The 14,796-nt window shown below is 35.3% G+C and overlaps 1 protein-coding gene across 5 annotated transcripts in view; it reads left to right on the top strand.

The window, feature by feature from the left end:
- TDRD5 (tudor domain containing 5) overlaps window positions 1-14,796 on the top strand; it is a 100,883-nt gene that overhangs the window by 72,103 nt on the left and 13,984 nt on the right. For 2 of the 5 annotated variants that reach the window (XM_077157130.1, XM_077157134.1), the window contains exons 15-18: window positions 3,735-3,929; window positions 4,668-4,811; window positions 11,154-11,189; window positions 13,047-13,251. In XM_077157130.1, the coding sequence (XP_077013245.1) occupies window positions 3,735-3,929; window positions 4,668-4,811; window positions 11,154-11,189; window positions 13,047-13,251 (580 nt within the window). The remainder of the gene's footprint in view (window positions 1-3,734; window positions 3,930-4,667; window positions 4,812-11,153; window positions 11,190-13,046; window positions 13,252-14,796) is intronic. The other 3 variants (XM_077157131.1, XM_077157132.1, XM_077157133.1) reach the window with 3 other exon arrangements.

Genomic DNA, 14,796 nt, shown 5'->3' on the forward strand with positions numbered 1-14,796 from the left:
GTTTTAGTTTGCATTTCCCTAGTAACTAGTAATGTTGAACATTTTTTCATATGGTTACTTGACATCCATGTATCATCTTTGATAAAGTGTCAAATCTTTTGCCAGTTTTTGATTGGGTTGTTTTCTTACTGTTGCATTTCAAGGGTTCTTTATATATTTTGGATACTTGTCCTTTGTCAGGTATGTGATTTTTAAATATATTCTCCCAGTTGTAGCTTCTAACTTTCATTCCCTTAATAGTGCCTTTCATATAACAAAAATTTTTAACTGTGAGGAATCCAATTTATCATTTTTTAGTTTTATATGTTTTCACTGTCATATCTAGGAACTCTTTGCCTACCCCAGTGTTGTGTTTTCTTCTAAAAGTTTCATGGGTTTATATTTTACATTTAGATCTATGATCATTTTGAGTTAACTTTAGTATAAGGTATTAAGTTTACGTCCGTGTTGATTTTGTTGCATATAGATGTCCAATTGTTTGAGCATCATTTGTTGAAAAGTTAGTTTATCCATTGAATAGCCTTTTCAGCCTAACTGAAAATCACTTGGCCATATTTGTGTGGGTCTGTTTCTAGATTTTATGCTGATCCATTGATCTTTGTATCTATCCCTTCATCAATAACACACCGTCTTGATTCTTATAGCTATATAATGAGCATTACTATTGGCTAGAGCAATTCTTCTTACTTTATTCTTTCCTGCGCCTTTCCCTATAAGTTTTAGAATACGCATGTCTATGTCTACAAAAGACCTTCCTGGGATATTGATAGGAATTACATTAACTTATTGATCGGTTGGGGAGAATTGATGTCTTTAATATGTTAAGTCTTCCAGTTCATGAACATATTAGTCCTCTCTATTTGAGTCTTTGACTTCTTCAGCATTTTGTAATTTTCATCATATAGATCCTGTACATCTTTTGTTAATTATATATCTAAATATTTCATATTAGGTAGTATGATTATAAATAGTGTTGTTTTCAATTTTGGTTTCCTCATGCTCTTTGTTAGCATGTAGAAATGCAGTTGATTTTTGTGTCTCAATCTTGTATCCTCTGACCTTACTGTACTTTCTTAGTTTTCTGGTAGAGTCCTTGGGATTTACGATGTAAATAGTCATGTAATCTGTACATGGGTCAGTTTTATTTCTTCCTTTTTGATCTCTTTTGTTTCTGTTTCTTGCCTTATTGCACTGGCTAGAACTTCCGGTGCCATTTTGAATAAGAATGGTGAGAATGACAAACTTCCCTTGTTCCTGACCTTAGGAGAAAAACATCTGTTTGCTCATCCTTAAGTATGTGTTAGCTATAGTTTTTTCTTTTTAATAGAAGTTGTTTATCAAGTTGAGGAAGTTCCACTTTCTCCCAGTTTTTCTGAGTTTTTCTTACAAATGGGTATAGAATTTTGACAAATGCTTTTTCATCGGTTGATATAACATGGTTTTTCTTCTTTAGGTTGTCGATATGGTGGATTACCTTGTTTGATTTTCAAATGTTGAACCAGCCTCATATGCCTAGAATAAATACCATTTATCATGGTGTATAATTTTTTATATATCGTTGGATTTGGTTTGCTAATGTTTTGTTGAATATTTTTGCACCTGAATTTATGAGAGCTGTTAGTCTATAGTATTCTTTTTTGTACTATCTTTGTCTGATCAGGGTGATTCTGGCATAAAATAAATTGGGCCAGTGCTCCCTCTTCTTCTGTTTTCTGGAATGTGCAAAGTTGGGTTAATTCTTTAGATGTTTGGTAGAATACTTAAGTGATACCATCAATGATTTATTTTTAATAAGGATTTAAACTATAAAAACAGTTGGCTTTAATAGGTAGAGGATAATTGAAGTTACATATTTCAGTTAGGGTTACTTTTGTAGTTGTAGATTTTAACAAACAGTTCATTTCATCTAAACTTGTGAAATGCATGTAGAGAATTGTCAATATATTCCCTTATTATGCTTAAATGTCTGCAAGATCTGCAGAAACAATCTCTTTTTCATTCCTTTTATTAGCAATTTGTGTCTTCTTTCTTTGTCAGTCCTACTAGAGGTTTATAAATTTTGTTAATTTTTTTTCACGAGTCCGCTTTGATATCACTGGTTTTACCTATTGTTTTTCTGACTTCAAGTTAGTTGATTTCTCCTCCTTATCCTCTATTTCCTTTGCATTCTTTGGTTTTATTTTGCTTTCTTTTTTAGCCTCTTAAGGTGAAAGCTCATTATTGATTTGAGACCTTTCTTCTATATACAATTCATGCTATAAACATTTAAGCCCTGCTTTAATTGTATCTCACAAATTTGACTATATTGTTTTTCACTCTCATTTAGTTCAAAATATTTTCTAATTTCTTTTGAGACATAAGTGTTGACCTATGGATTATTCAGAAATATATTGTTTGGAGATTTTCCTCTTTTCTTTCTGTTATTTATTTCCAGTTTAATGCTTTGTTGGTCTGAGAACATACTTTTGATGTCTAGTTCTTTAATAAGTTTAAGATTTGCTTTGTTGACACAGGATATCATCTGTCCTAACAAAATTACCATTTATATTTGAAAAGAATGTATACTTTACTGTTGTTTGGTGGAGTACAGTGTTTTTTAAAAGTCAGATCCAGTTGGTTGATGGTATTGTTTAGATCTTCTATATCTTTGCTGTGTATTAGTTCTATTACTGAGTCTTATATTCTTACATTGATGGTGTTTAATCAGTTTCTCTATATGCTTGCTGTTGATTAGTTCTATTACTGAGAAGAGTGTTGAAGCCTCTAACCATAATATTGAATTTTGTCTGTTTCTCCATTCCAGTCTGCTCTTCTTTTTTCTTTTTAATGCATTTTGAGGTTCTGTTGTTGGGTACTAGATATATAAGATAGTTATGGCAATTTTTGGTGAATTGATTTCATTGTCATGATGAAATGTCTTTATCCCCAGCCACTTTCTTTGCTCTGAATTCTACATTATTTGCTACTAAGATAGCCATTATAGTTTTGTTCAGTGTTTGTTTGGTGTCTCTGTTTCTATCCTTTTTTCTTCTAAGCTACCTGCATCATTATACCTGAAGTGAGTTTCTTGAGACAGCACAGAGTTTAGTCATTTTTTAACCTTTTTTGATCATCTGAATTATAATTAATCTGTTTATCTCATTTATATTTAATATAATTATTGATTTTTTTTTTAGGGCTACCATTTTATTACTTTTGTGTTTGCTCCCTCTGTGTTTCTTTCTCTTTTTCCCCTTTCCTGCCTTCTTTTAGGCCACTTGTACATTTTTCATATTCCACTTAAATTTAGCTTGTGTGTTTTATTATGTCTGTTTGTAAAGTTTTTTTAGTGGTTGCTATAGGGATTACAGTGTATTTCCTTGATTTTTCACAGTGGATTTAATCAGTATTTTACCACTTTGAGTCGAATGTAGATATCTTGGCACCATATAGATCTACTTTCTCAGTACTACTAAATCAGTTGCTGCTTATCTCTGTTTTTCTGTATCCAAATGTAGATGGTGTTTTCTCTTCTGTTTTCTTTGACTGCATGAGTTTATACCTTTTTAAAGCACTGTTGTTTTTTTTTTTTTTCGGTATTCAAGTGATACAAAGGGAGAGAGTAATAAATTATATATTCAAACTATCATCTTTACCTGAAAGTCAGAAGAAAAAAATTGTAGACCTAAATTTTAAAGTGTAGGCATACTGGAACTGTAAATCATAGTTTTTCTTTGTCTTCTGATACATCCTAGGATGAGATCCCCACTGGAATGCCATGCCTGGAGTCAGTGACCATAGGTGATGATATTTGGGATGAGAATTGGTTACCTCCACAGGCTAAAATGGAAAAAGGCAGAGATTCTGTTTCCCAAATACTTACCTCCAGGATTGGTGGAAAGACACAATATCCGTCATGTGAAGAAATGCCACAGAAGGTTACATCTTCGGTAAAACAAAACAAATCATTACTGAAAGAAGGAAATTTATATTTAATTACCTAAACCAAGAAAAACTGTATAACTTGAAATTCAAAAGGATTTATCAGACCAAAATTCAGAAGAATTCACAACGTATTTTTTGAATGGAAGATAATAATGGTAGGGAGGGGAGGGCAAGATGGAGTAGTGGGGAATAAAGCATGGGCTTATTGGGCCCACGTGTGCTTTCAGTCATGATTTTGTGATAGCATTGGCCCCTTGTTAAGCCCTCAGGTGTCTTATTATAAATAAATAAACTTTTTTTCACTAACTTTAGTATTTTTTGTATTAGCCTTGTAATATAATATCTGGATCTCTGCATTGAGAATTTTTGCTATTATTAGACATAAAATTTATATTGAAAGTTTATTTTCCACTAGATATATCAAAGAAGAAATATCTGCTGTTAAGTTACTCCTTCATATCTGTGCCCTTTAAATATTAGGTAATCATGAAAAATCATTTAGCCATAAAATGTGGTAAAAGAAAATCCCATAAACAGATTTTATTTGTTTCTATGAGATCCAGATTTTCAAAGGGATTTAAGATTGGATATGGTCCAATAAAATAAGGAAGAAAAGTCACACTCATATAGAAACCTAACAAATATCTTTTTTTGTTTTATATGTAGTACCTCTTCCTCTTTACTTGTTCATTAGATCATGTAACACTGTATCTCAATCTATTATTTCAATTTTGTCTCTGTAGAATTGGTGTTTTTCTACACCCAAGGATACATGGGATGATTCATGGCAGCCTTCAGGCCTTGTGAATGGAATGAAAGTAGAAATTCAAAAACCAGAAGGAGTGGATGCTCAGGAAAAAAATAATGTCATGACCAAGATTCAAAAGGTATTTATATAAACTTCCCCTCCTAGGGAAGACCTGATGTTCTCACAAGCTTTGGGGACTGCCAAGTTGATGGATCAGGCCCTCAGTCTTCAGACTTGCTCTTCTGAAACTTTTTTCTGCTAAGAGCAGGCTAAGCCTACTTATGCTTATGCGTACGAGTCACTCCCAGAGAACCCCTTTTGCTATTCAGATGTGACCTCTCTCGCAACACCAACTACACAGGTGAACTCATCACCCTACCCATTTTGTGGGACACGACTCCCAGGGATGAGCCTGGCCCTGGCACTGTGGGATTGAGAAAGCTTTCTTGACCAAAAAGGGAAAGAGAAATAAAGTTTCAGTGCCTGAGAGATTTCAGAGAGAGTCGAGAGGTCATTCTGGAGTATATAGATATGCAGTATATAGATATCCCTTTTCAGTTTCTGGTGTATTGGGGTAGCTATAGGGAAATATCTGAAACTGTTGAACTGTAATCCAATAGCCTTGATTCTTGAAAATGATTGTATAACTATATAGCTTTCAAGGTGTGACCATGTGATTGTGAAAACCTTGTGACTGACACTCGCTTTAACAAGTGTATGGACAGATGAGTAAGAAAATAAAGACAAAAAATAAATAAATAGGGGGTTTGGGGGTAGGAGGGGGATGGGATATTTTGAGTATTTTTTTTTTTTACTTTTATTTTTACTTTTTGTTTTTTGGAGTATTGAAAATGTTCAGAAATTGTGATGACGAATGCACAGCTATATGATGATACTGTGAACCACTGATGGTACAATTTGGATGATTATATGGTATGTGAATATACAATATATATATCAATAAAATTGCATTAAAAATAACTTTAAAAAGGTAATTATTTAATTAATGTTATTATGACTGGTTTCCATGGGAAGTTCTTAAATTTTTAAAAGTAGAATTCTGGTTAATGATCCCTCTTCTAGAAATTCATAGAATACATGTACACAAAATGTAAATTGGTTTCAATTTAATATAATTATCCATCGCTTCAGAAGAAAAGCCTGACTACAAGGGGGTCAGTCATTGATGACCACAGAGGGATACTAGTCATCTGGTAGAGCCGAGCTGTTCAGACTGTGTAATGTCCATACAAATCACCTGGGAATCTTGTTAAAATGAAAATTCCGATTCGGTGGATATGAGCTGCCGACCAAGGTTCTCTCTGACTAACAGCTGCTAGGTGCTGGGGCTGCTGCTGTGTCCCACAGTTTAAATAGCAAGTGCTAAACTACTGTTTGGAAGGAGAGACGCCTATTTTTCAGTTAAGTGCTTAAATTGACTACAGGCATGTGCTGTCAAAATGTCATACAAACTTAAAAGGCATTCACTGTGTCCTTTGTTCAGTGTGAGAAGCTGTCAGACTGCATCTTAAATTTGTATTTTAGCAATATGTGTTTCTTTAAAACAGAAAAGTAAAAAGATTTAGTTTTTTTTATGTGTCTGATTTTGACTCTTGCTCAACAACTTTTCAGAAAGCCAGCAGCAGGGCACAGTATAAAAAGCCCTAGTCTGGGGCCTGCTCTTTACCACGGACTAAATTCGCAGGTTTGAACCTTTTTAGGGACCTCAGTTTGCCCATCTACAAAAGTGTTTTGAGCTGATGATTTTTCCAGCTATAAAAGTTTGTAGTATTGATAAATATTTATTTGCTTGATTATCATTGCAGTGAATTGGAAGAATTCACTGGTGCTTGGCCTCACTTTAAGTGAGAATAAACTTAAAGGGTAAGTAAAATATACAACATGTGAGTTGTATAAACTAAAAAAATTTGAATCCAGGTGTTTGGTTTCCTTAATTATCATATTATATGGCAGTATAGTTATCTGGCATCTTAGAGATTCATTTTGCTGCCAAGAAAAATTTCTACAACAGCCACTTATATATTACATAGATTAAATAAGCCACATTCATGTTCGCTATCTTTGAAGATGGACTGTTACAGGTTTTTTTTTTTATTAATTTTGTTTTGTTTTGTTTTGTTTCTCTACATAGGCAGGCACTGGGAATCAAACTTGGGTCTCTGGCACGGCAGGCGAGAACTCTGCCACTGAGCCACCATGGCCCTCCTGTAGATTTTTTTTTTTTAATTTTTATTTTGCAGTGATTTCACACTTATAGGACAGTTGCAAAAATAATACAAAACCCATACAGAGAACTCCAACATATTCCCCCCTTGGTACCCAGATCAACTAATTTTGCCAAATTTTCTGTATCACTCATCAATACATCAATCTATATACCTATTTATTAATATTCTAATATTTGAGAGAAGGTTGTAGACATCATGTTCCTTGAACAAATAATGCTTCCATGTACTATCCTAAAAACAAGGGTATCGATTATATAACGTACAGTTATCAAGTCTAGGAACTTTAACATTGATATAAGGCTTTCATCTATTTTCCATATGTCCCAATAATATTCTTTTGGGCCTCTTCTCCTTCATTATTAGATCCAGTCCAGGATCACGTATTGCATTTGATTATCATTAGTTGCTTTTTTTTTTTTTAATTGTGGAAACATATGCAACATAAATTTTCCCATAGCAACCACTCAGAGGCATACTGTTAAGCTGGATTAGTGACATTCACAATGTTGTGCCCCTGTCTCCATCATCCACTCCCAGAACTTTCCCAGCACCCCAAACAGAAACCCTACAACCACTGTGCATTAAGTCTGCATTATCCCTTCCCCTGGTTAGCTGGACTCAACTTGCTGTCTCAGATTATTCCAATTATATGAAGAACAAATAACTATCCTTTCATGTCCAATTCATGTTACCAAAATATCTTCAAGGTCCATCCATGTAGCAGTATGTAGCAGAATTTCATTGCTTTTTAAGACTGAGAAATACTACATTTTGTTTATCCAGTGATCTGCTGATGGACATTTGAGATGCTTCCATTTTTGGCTATTGTGAATAATGTTGCTAGAAACATTGGTATACAGATATCTGTCTGAGTCTCTCCTTTCAGTTCTTTGGGGTATATACCTAGAAGTAGGATTCCAGATTATATGGTAGTTTTATGTTTCATTTTTTCAGAAACTGCCGAACAGTTTTCCACAGCAGCTGTATCATTTTACATTCCCACCAACAATGTATAGGTATATAGGGCTTCTATTTCTCTGCATCCCCTCCAGCATTTGTTTTCCTCTTTTTTTTTTTCAGTAATAGCTATTCTAGTGAGTGTGAGGTGGTATCTCATTGTGGTTTAGAGTTGCATTTCCATAAAAGATAATAATGTTGAGCATATTTTCATGTGCTTATTGGCCGTCTATATACGTCTATTCAAGTCCTTGCCAATTTTTTTTAATATGAAAAATAACAAATTTATTTCATTTAAAAAGCAATTTCAAAGCAGACTGCAGCGATTAGTTATAGAACTAATTTCAGAGTTTGGTATGGGTACAGTTTTTCTTTCTAGATGCTCCAAGACACTAGAGACTAAAATTAAGAATCATAAAAGTATGATTCAGCAGTCATACTCGTTTGTTAAATCCTTCCTTCTCTGTTATAACTCCACCTTCTCTTTTGGTCTTTCTCCCAATTTTTAGGGGTATTTGAGCTATGTCCATTCTAACTTTTTCATATTGGAAAGGGCTGTTGATAGTATAAGTTAGGGGGATGCAAGTAGTTCATGTTCTGGAGAGGCTGGCCCATCTGGATTTCAGGTCTTCAATGGCCTAGGAACCCATTGGCGGTTATAGGTTTCTGAAAAGTAATCCTAGTGCATGAGCCTTTGTAGAATCTCATATAAAGCCCCAGGTGTTCTTTAGGGTTGGCAGGAATGGTTTTAGTTGGGGATTGACAAGGCACAATAATTAACAATATCTAGCTGAAGCTTGCATAAGTGTAGCCTCCAGCGTAGCCTCTCAACTCTATTTGAACTCTCTTAGACTCTGATAATCTTCTTTTGTAACATTTCTTTCCCCCTTTTGGTCAGGAAGGTTTTGTCAATCCCAGAGTGCCAGGCCCAGGCTCATCCCTGGGAGTCAAATTCGACATTGCCAGGGACACTTTCACCCCTGGATATCATGTCCCAAGAAAGGGAGAGGGTAATTATTTTACTTGCAGAGTTGGGCTTAGAGAAAGGAGGGCACATCTGAGCAACAAAAGAGGTCCTCTGGAAGTACTCTTAGGTATAACCATATGTAGGCTAAAGCTTCTCTGCTACATAAGTCAGCTTCACAAGAATAAGCCTCAAGATCAAGGGCTTGGCCTATTGACTTAGGAATCCCTCATATTTGAGAGAGTATCAGAGGTTTCCCCGGTGGTAAAGTTTAATAGTTCCATGTTTTTTCTCCCATCCTTCAAGGGACTTTGCCAATACTTTTTAATTATCTGTTCAACATACTCTGGGATGTATCTGGGCATTACATTAAACCATACAGAATTACAAGCCTTCATTCCCATTTCGGGCTCCATGTATTTGGGTTGTTTAAATGGCTATCCAGACAGGTGGGCTAAAGTATGTGCTGCAGGGAATTTAGATTTTGGCCCAAATCAGCCTCTCTTCCTTTGGCCTCATAGAGTAGATGAACTTCTAAAATGCAGACACTGTCCTCCTTACCCCCGTGTTCTGGTTTACCTTAGTCCCGACCCGACTGGCTTTGTCTTCACTGCTAACTGAGGCCTGGTCTCTTTTTCAGTTTCCTCAGCAGCTGTTGGATGTGGCAGTGCTGCCTTTCAGACCTGCAGAGTTCCTACTCGGAGTCTTAAATGTTAAACAAGTACCCAGAGTTCCAGGGAAATACCACGTTGCACATTTATAGCACAGACTCTCAAAATCTAGAAATAGCAATTATAGCTTCGGACTAAATGTGACTGCTATAAGTGCTTATGATCTAGACCCCAATTTTCTTATAACTGTTTTCTAAGTGAGACCAAACAGTATTTGCCCTTTTGTTTCTGGGCTATTTCGCACCACATTATGTCCCCCAGGTTCATTCACATCATTGCTTGCCTCACAACTTCATTCCTTTCTCTAGCAGCACAATATTTGATCATATGTATAAACCACCATTTGCCATTCTACTTCCCGGTGTGTGTATCCTTCATCCACCTCCATCCATTGTATATCATGTCTAATGTCCAAAGCCATCAGTCCATGTTTCATAATATCCTTACTTCATTGTATAATCATCAACACTCACAGTATTAGACAATTGTCATTGCTCTGAAGAGAAAAATACCTGGTAAACACACCTTACCAAATAGAAAATCGAAATCTCCCCTTAACTCTTGTCCTTCTCTCTCTCTCTCTCTCTCTCTCTCTCTCTCTCTCTCACACACACACACACACACACACACACCAGTTATTTCCCCTGGCATTGCTGTGGTACTATTAATTTTTTCCTGTTAAACATAGTCCATAACATGCAATAGTAATTTTCTTCCTATACCCTGATATTATAAAGTCTTTGTACAAGATTTACCTTTGAAGTAGCTCATACATTAACTTGTTTATATTTGAAGTGTTAATCAGTGGGATGCAAGGTTCTATTCAATCCCTTTCAATCATGTTCATGTTCAGTATCACTTAGGGACCCATTAATGAACTGCCTTCACACCTATCCATTTCCTTACATTTAGTTCAACCTCATTAGCTAACTGTACACCAGTCTCTAGCTTCCATGTATCTCTAGGTCCCCTATATTTTGTATAAGTCTGTTGATTGGCACTTGGGTTGTTTTCATCTTTTGGCACTTGTGAACAATGCTGCTATAAATATCAGTGAGCAAATGTCTGCGTATGTCTCACTGCTTTCAGCTCCTCTGGGTATATACCAAGAACTGGTATTGCCAGGTGATAGGGCAACTCAATATTTAGTTTTTTAAGGAACTACCTAACTGTCTTCCATAGTGGCTGTACCTTTACGCACTCCCACCATCAGTGCCTAAGTGTCCCAGTTCTCCACATCCTCTCCGTTTGTGGAGTTTCCTGTCTGTTCAATAGCAGCCATTTCTATAGGTGTGAAGTGGGATCTCATTGTAGTCTTGATTTACTTCCCTTATAGATAATGAAAATGAGCACCTCCTTCATGTGCTTTTTAGCCATCTGTGTTTGCTCTTCAGAAAAATGTCTGTTCATTTCTTTAGCCCATTCTATAATTGGGTTGTTTGTTCTTTTGTTGTTGAATTATAGCTCTTTGTATAATCTAGATATTAAACTCTTATTAAATATATGGTTTCCATATATTTTCTGCCATTCTGTTGGTTGTCTTTCATTTTCTTAGATGCAGAAAAGTTTTCGATTTTGATGAAGTCTAATTTATCTGTCTTTTGTTGCGTCTGCATTTTTTTTTTTTTTAACATGTGCAGGCTCCAGGAACTGAAACCGGGTCTCCCGCATGGCAAGTGAGAACTCTACCTGCTGAGTCACTGTGGCCCTACTTCTGCTTTTTGGTGTAAAGTCTAAGAATCCATTGCCTAACACAATCCTAATTATATTTCTCTATATTTTCTTCTAAGGGTTTTATAGTTTAAACTCCTATATTTAAGTTCTTGATCCATTTTTATTTAATTTGTGTATATGGTATGAGGTAGGGGTCCACTTTCATTCTTTTGCATATATATCCAGTTTTCCCAGCACTATTTGTTGTAGAAACTGTTTTCCCCCCCACTGAGTGGACTTGGCTCCCTCATCAAAAATCAGTTGCCTATAGATGTGAAGTTGTATTTCTGTGGTCTCAATTCAGTTATATTGGTGTATATGTCTGTCCTTGTGCCAGTACCATGCTGTTTTGATTTAAAAATGAAAAATTTTTGAAGTCTGGAAGTGTGAGTCCTCAACTTTTTTCTTCTTTTTCAAGATATTTTTGGTCATTTGAGGTCCTTTGCCCTTCCATGTGAATTTGATGGTTAGCTTTTCTATTTCTGTGAAGAAGGCTATTGAGTTATGATGGGAATTACATTAAATCTGTAGGTCATTTGGGGTAGTATTGATAACTTGATTATATTATGCCTTTCAATTCATTAGCATGAAATATCTTTCCATTTATCTAGGTTATCTTTAATTTCTTTCAGTAATGATTTGTACATTCTTGGTTTATTTATTCCTTTAGTTGCTATTGTAAATGGAATTTTTTCTTGATTTCCTTTCCAGATTGTTCACTGCTGGTGCTGTAGATTTTTGCCAGTGAAGGACCATCGACTGTTAATAAATGTCTTTTACCCATGAACTTGAAAAACTTGTAAAGCTATATTTGCTGTTTGTATAACTATTGTTTCAGATTGCTTTAGGCAAATCCTAGACTGAAAGCCACTTAGGTCAGTTTGTTATAGTCTGGTCCTGATGAAGCCACGTGTTTAGTCCCAGTAAAACCAAGTAACATCACAGAAGATAAGTACCGTTAAGTTACCATAGACTCAACCTACTTTAGCAATGACTATATGGAAATATAAAATACCACCGACTCCCAGTGGTTAAAAGTTGATATTCCTATCACTTTAAACCAAGTTTGATCTCTTTTTGGGAAGTACATCTTTTTCCACCACACAGTAGATCTTAATACTCTGCTTTGTCGTTTAGTCTGAGGAGCTTTCCTTTAACCTCTCTGTGTTCTAGCCCTTTGTTCCCAGAATGCTGCAGAATGCTGATAATACTATCTTTCTTTCATGGCTAGCTATATATGTACCTTTTCCCTTACCAAAGACTATGTGTTCCTTAGGGATAGCCATCATGTCTCACTGGGAAGTGGTTTGGTGGAGCATGTAGAACATAGGCTGGCCTGAGCTCAGATCTCTGCCCTGCCATTTACTGGTTGATCTTGAATAATTTCTTTTACCTTCTCTATAGAAAGCTTTATGCTGAGTGAAACAAGTTGTTTTAAAGAAGACATAATAACTCCTACTGTTGTTCTGATGTTTAAATAAACACATACAAGTAACCTAGCACTATGACTGACAATGAGCACTCAATGAATGTCATTTCTCTCATTTCCTAACACTTTTATTTAGCTTTGTTATGTCAGAACTCTGTTCCATATTTGCTAATTGTATGTATAAAAAATGCTTCTTGAATTAATATTAGATCATTAAACTAGAGAAGGACATGCTTTTTCTAGAGTATCTAGGTCCTTAGAAATGAGGAATTTTATTTATAATGTGGAAAATATTTGTCCTATGTATATAAAAGAGGAAGCAAAAATGGCTTAATTCTCCTTACAATACTAACTCTTTTCATACTTTTGCCCCATTTTTCTCATCCCACAGCTGCCAAATTTAAACTTTTCTTTGGATTCTTCTACCCTGCCCAAATCATTGGAAGAATTCTACCTTTCTCTGATCCAGTCACAGCAAGAAACAGAAGGGAGCCCATTTGAGCCTAACAACGTTCAGACTCAGACAAGCCTATCCACAGCAACAGTCAGTTCAGCTCCTTCAGTGGTGGATTCCCCAGAAAAACACTTTGGTTCAGGTAGGTTTACCTAGATGTTTATGCATTCTCACAACTGACAAATTCAATGGTTGCTCATGTTGCTGAAAACCTTTCATGTATCTTTTTCAGCGTATAACTTGGGAAATTGCCAACTAGCAGTTGTCTCAAATCCTCCTCTTTTTTGGGGGGTTCAGTTGTTCCCTTTAAGTTTGTCACTCTTCTTTTGTTCTGCAATTTTATGGGGGGGGTCAGGTTAATGTACAGTAAAATTTGCCAGTTTTTAAGTGCACAATAGTATAAATTTTGACAAATGTATACATTCTTGGAAACACCACTGCAATCCTGATGCAGAGCATTTCCATCACCCTAGATAATATTCTTTTGCTCCTTTAGGATCAGTCTCTCTGCCTGCTTGCTGACTCCTGCCATCTCATTTTCTCTTTAATAGAATTTCATATAAATGTAGTCATAAAGTATAACGTTTTTATATCTGGCTTTATTCACTCGGTATATTTTTTTAGAGATTCATCCATGTTGTTGCCAGTCTCAAAAGTGTGTTTCTGTTTATTGCTGCATAGAATTCAACTATATGGTTATAAAATTTATTTTTCTATTCACTATTTAAGGGACTTGGGTTGGTTCCAAATTTTGGCCATTATGAATAAAGCTGCTATGAACATTCACATATAGGTCTTTGTGTAGATATATGTCTTTATTTTATTGAGTACATCTCTAGAGTAGAATTTCTGGGTCATAAGATATGTTTGTTTAACTTTACAAGAAACTAAAAAACTATTTTCCAGAGTGGCTGACTTAGATGTTCTACCCATTGTCAAAAGCAGTATATTAAAACCCCCTTCAAATTTGTCAATATTTGTTTCATATATTTTGGAGCTCTGCTGTTAGGTGCACATATATTCATAATTGTTGCATATTCCTGTTGAATTTTCTCTTTTATTGGTATATAAAGACCATTTTTGTCCCTTATAACTGTTGTTGACTTAAAGTCTGTTTTATTCAAATTAGTATAGCTGCCCCAGCTCTTTTTGGTTATTACTACCATGGCATATTTTTTTCTATCCTTTCACCCTCAGCCTACTTGTATCTTTGACTTTAAGGTGTGTCTTACAGACAGCACATAGTTGGATCATGCTTTTTATCCATTCTGCCAGTCTCTACCTTTTGACTGGAGAATTTAATCCACTTATATTTAAAGTCATTGCTGATATTATAGGCTTTTCTTCTCCTGTTTTGCAATTTATCCTTTTTAAGTCTTGTACCTTTTTTTGACTTCCGTTAAAACCTACTTTTGTTTTTATCTGCTTTCTGGTGTTGTACTATAGCTGTTTTTGTGTGTGTGTGTGTGTGGTTACCATGGAGTAAAATTTAACATCCTAAATATATAACAATCATATTTGGTTTGATACCAATTGAACTTCCATAGCATGCACACATGCTTTTCCTATATCTCTCTGTGCTCCTACCATTTTTTGTCCTTTTTACCACTTGTATCTTTGTACACTGCATGTCCAAAAACATAGAATTATCATTAATTTTTATTCATTTGCAGTTTAGCACCTGTAG

Source organism: Tamandua tetradactyla, chromosome 4, assembly GCF_023851605.1.
Source record: "Tamandua tetradactyla isolate mTamTet1 chromosome 4, mTamTet1.pri, whole genome shotgun sequence".
Lineage (NCBI taxonomy): Eukaryota > Metazoa > Chordata > Mammalia > Pilosa > Myrmecophagidae > Tamandua > Tamandua tetradactyla.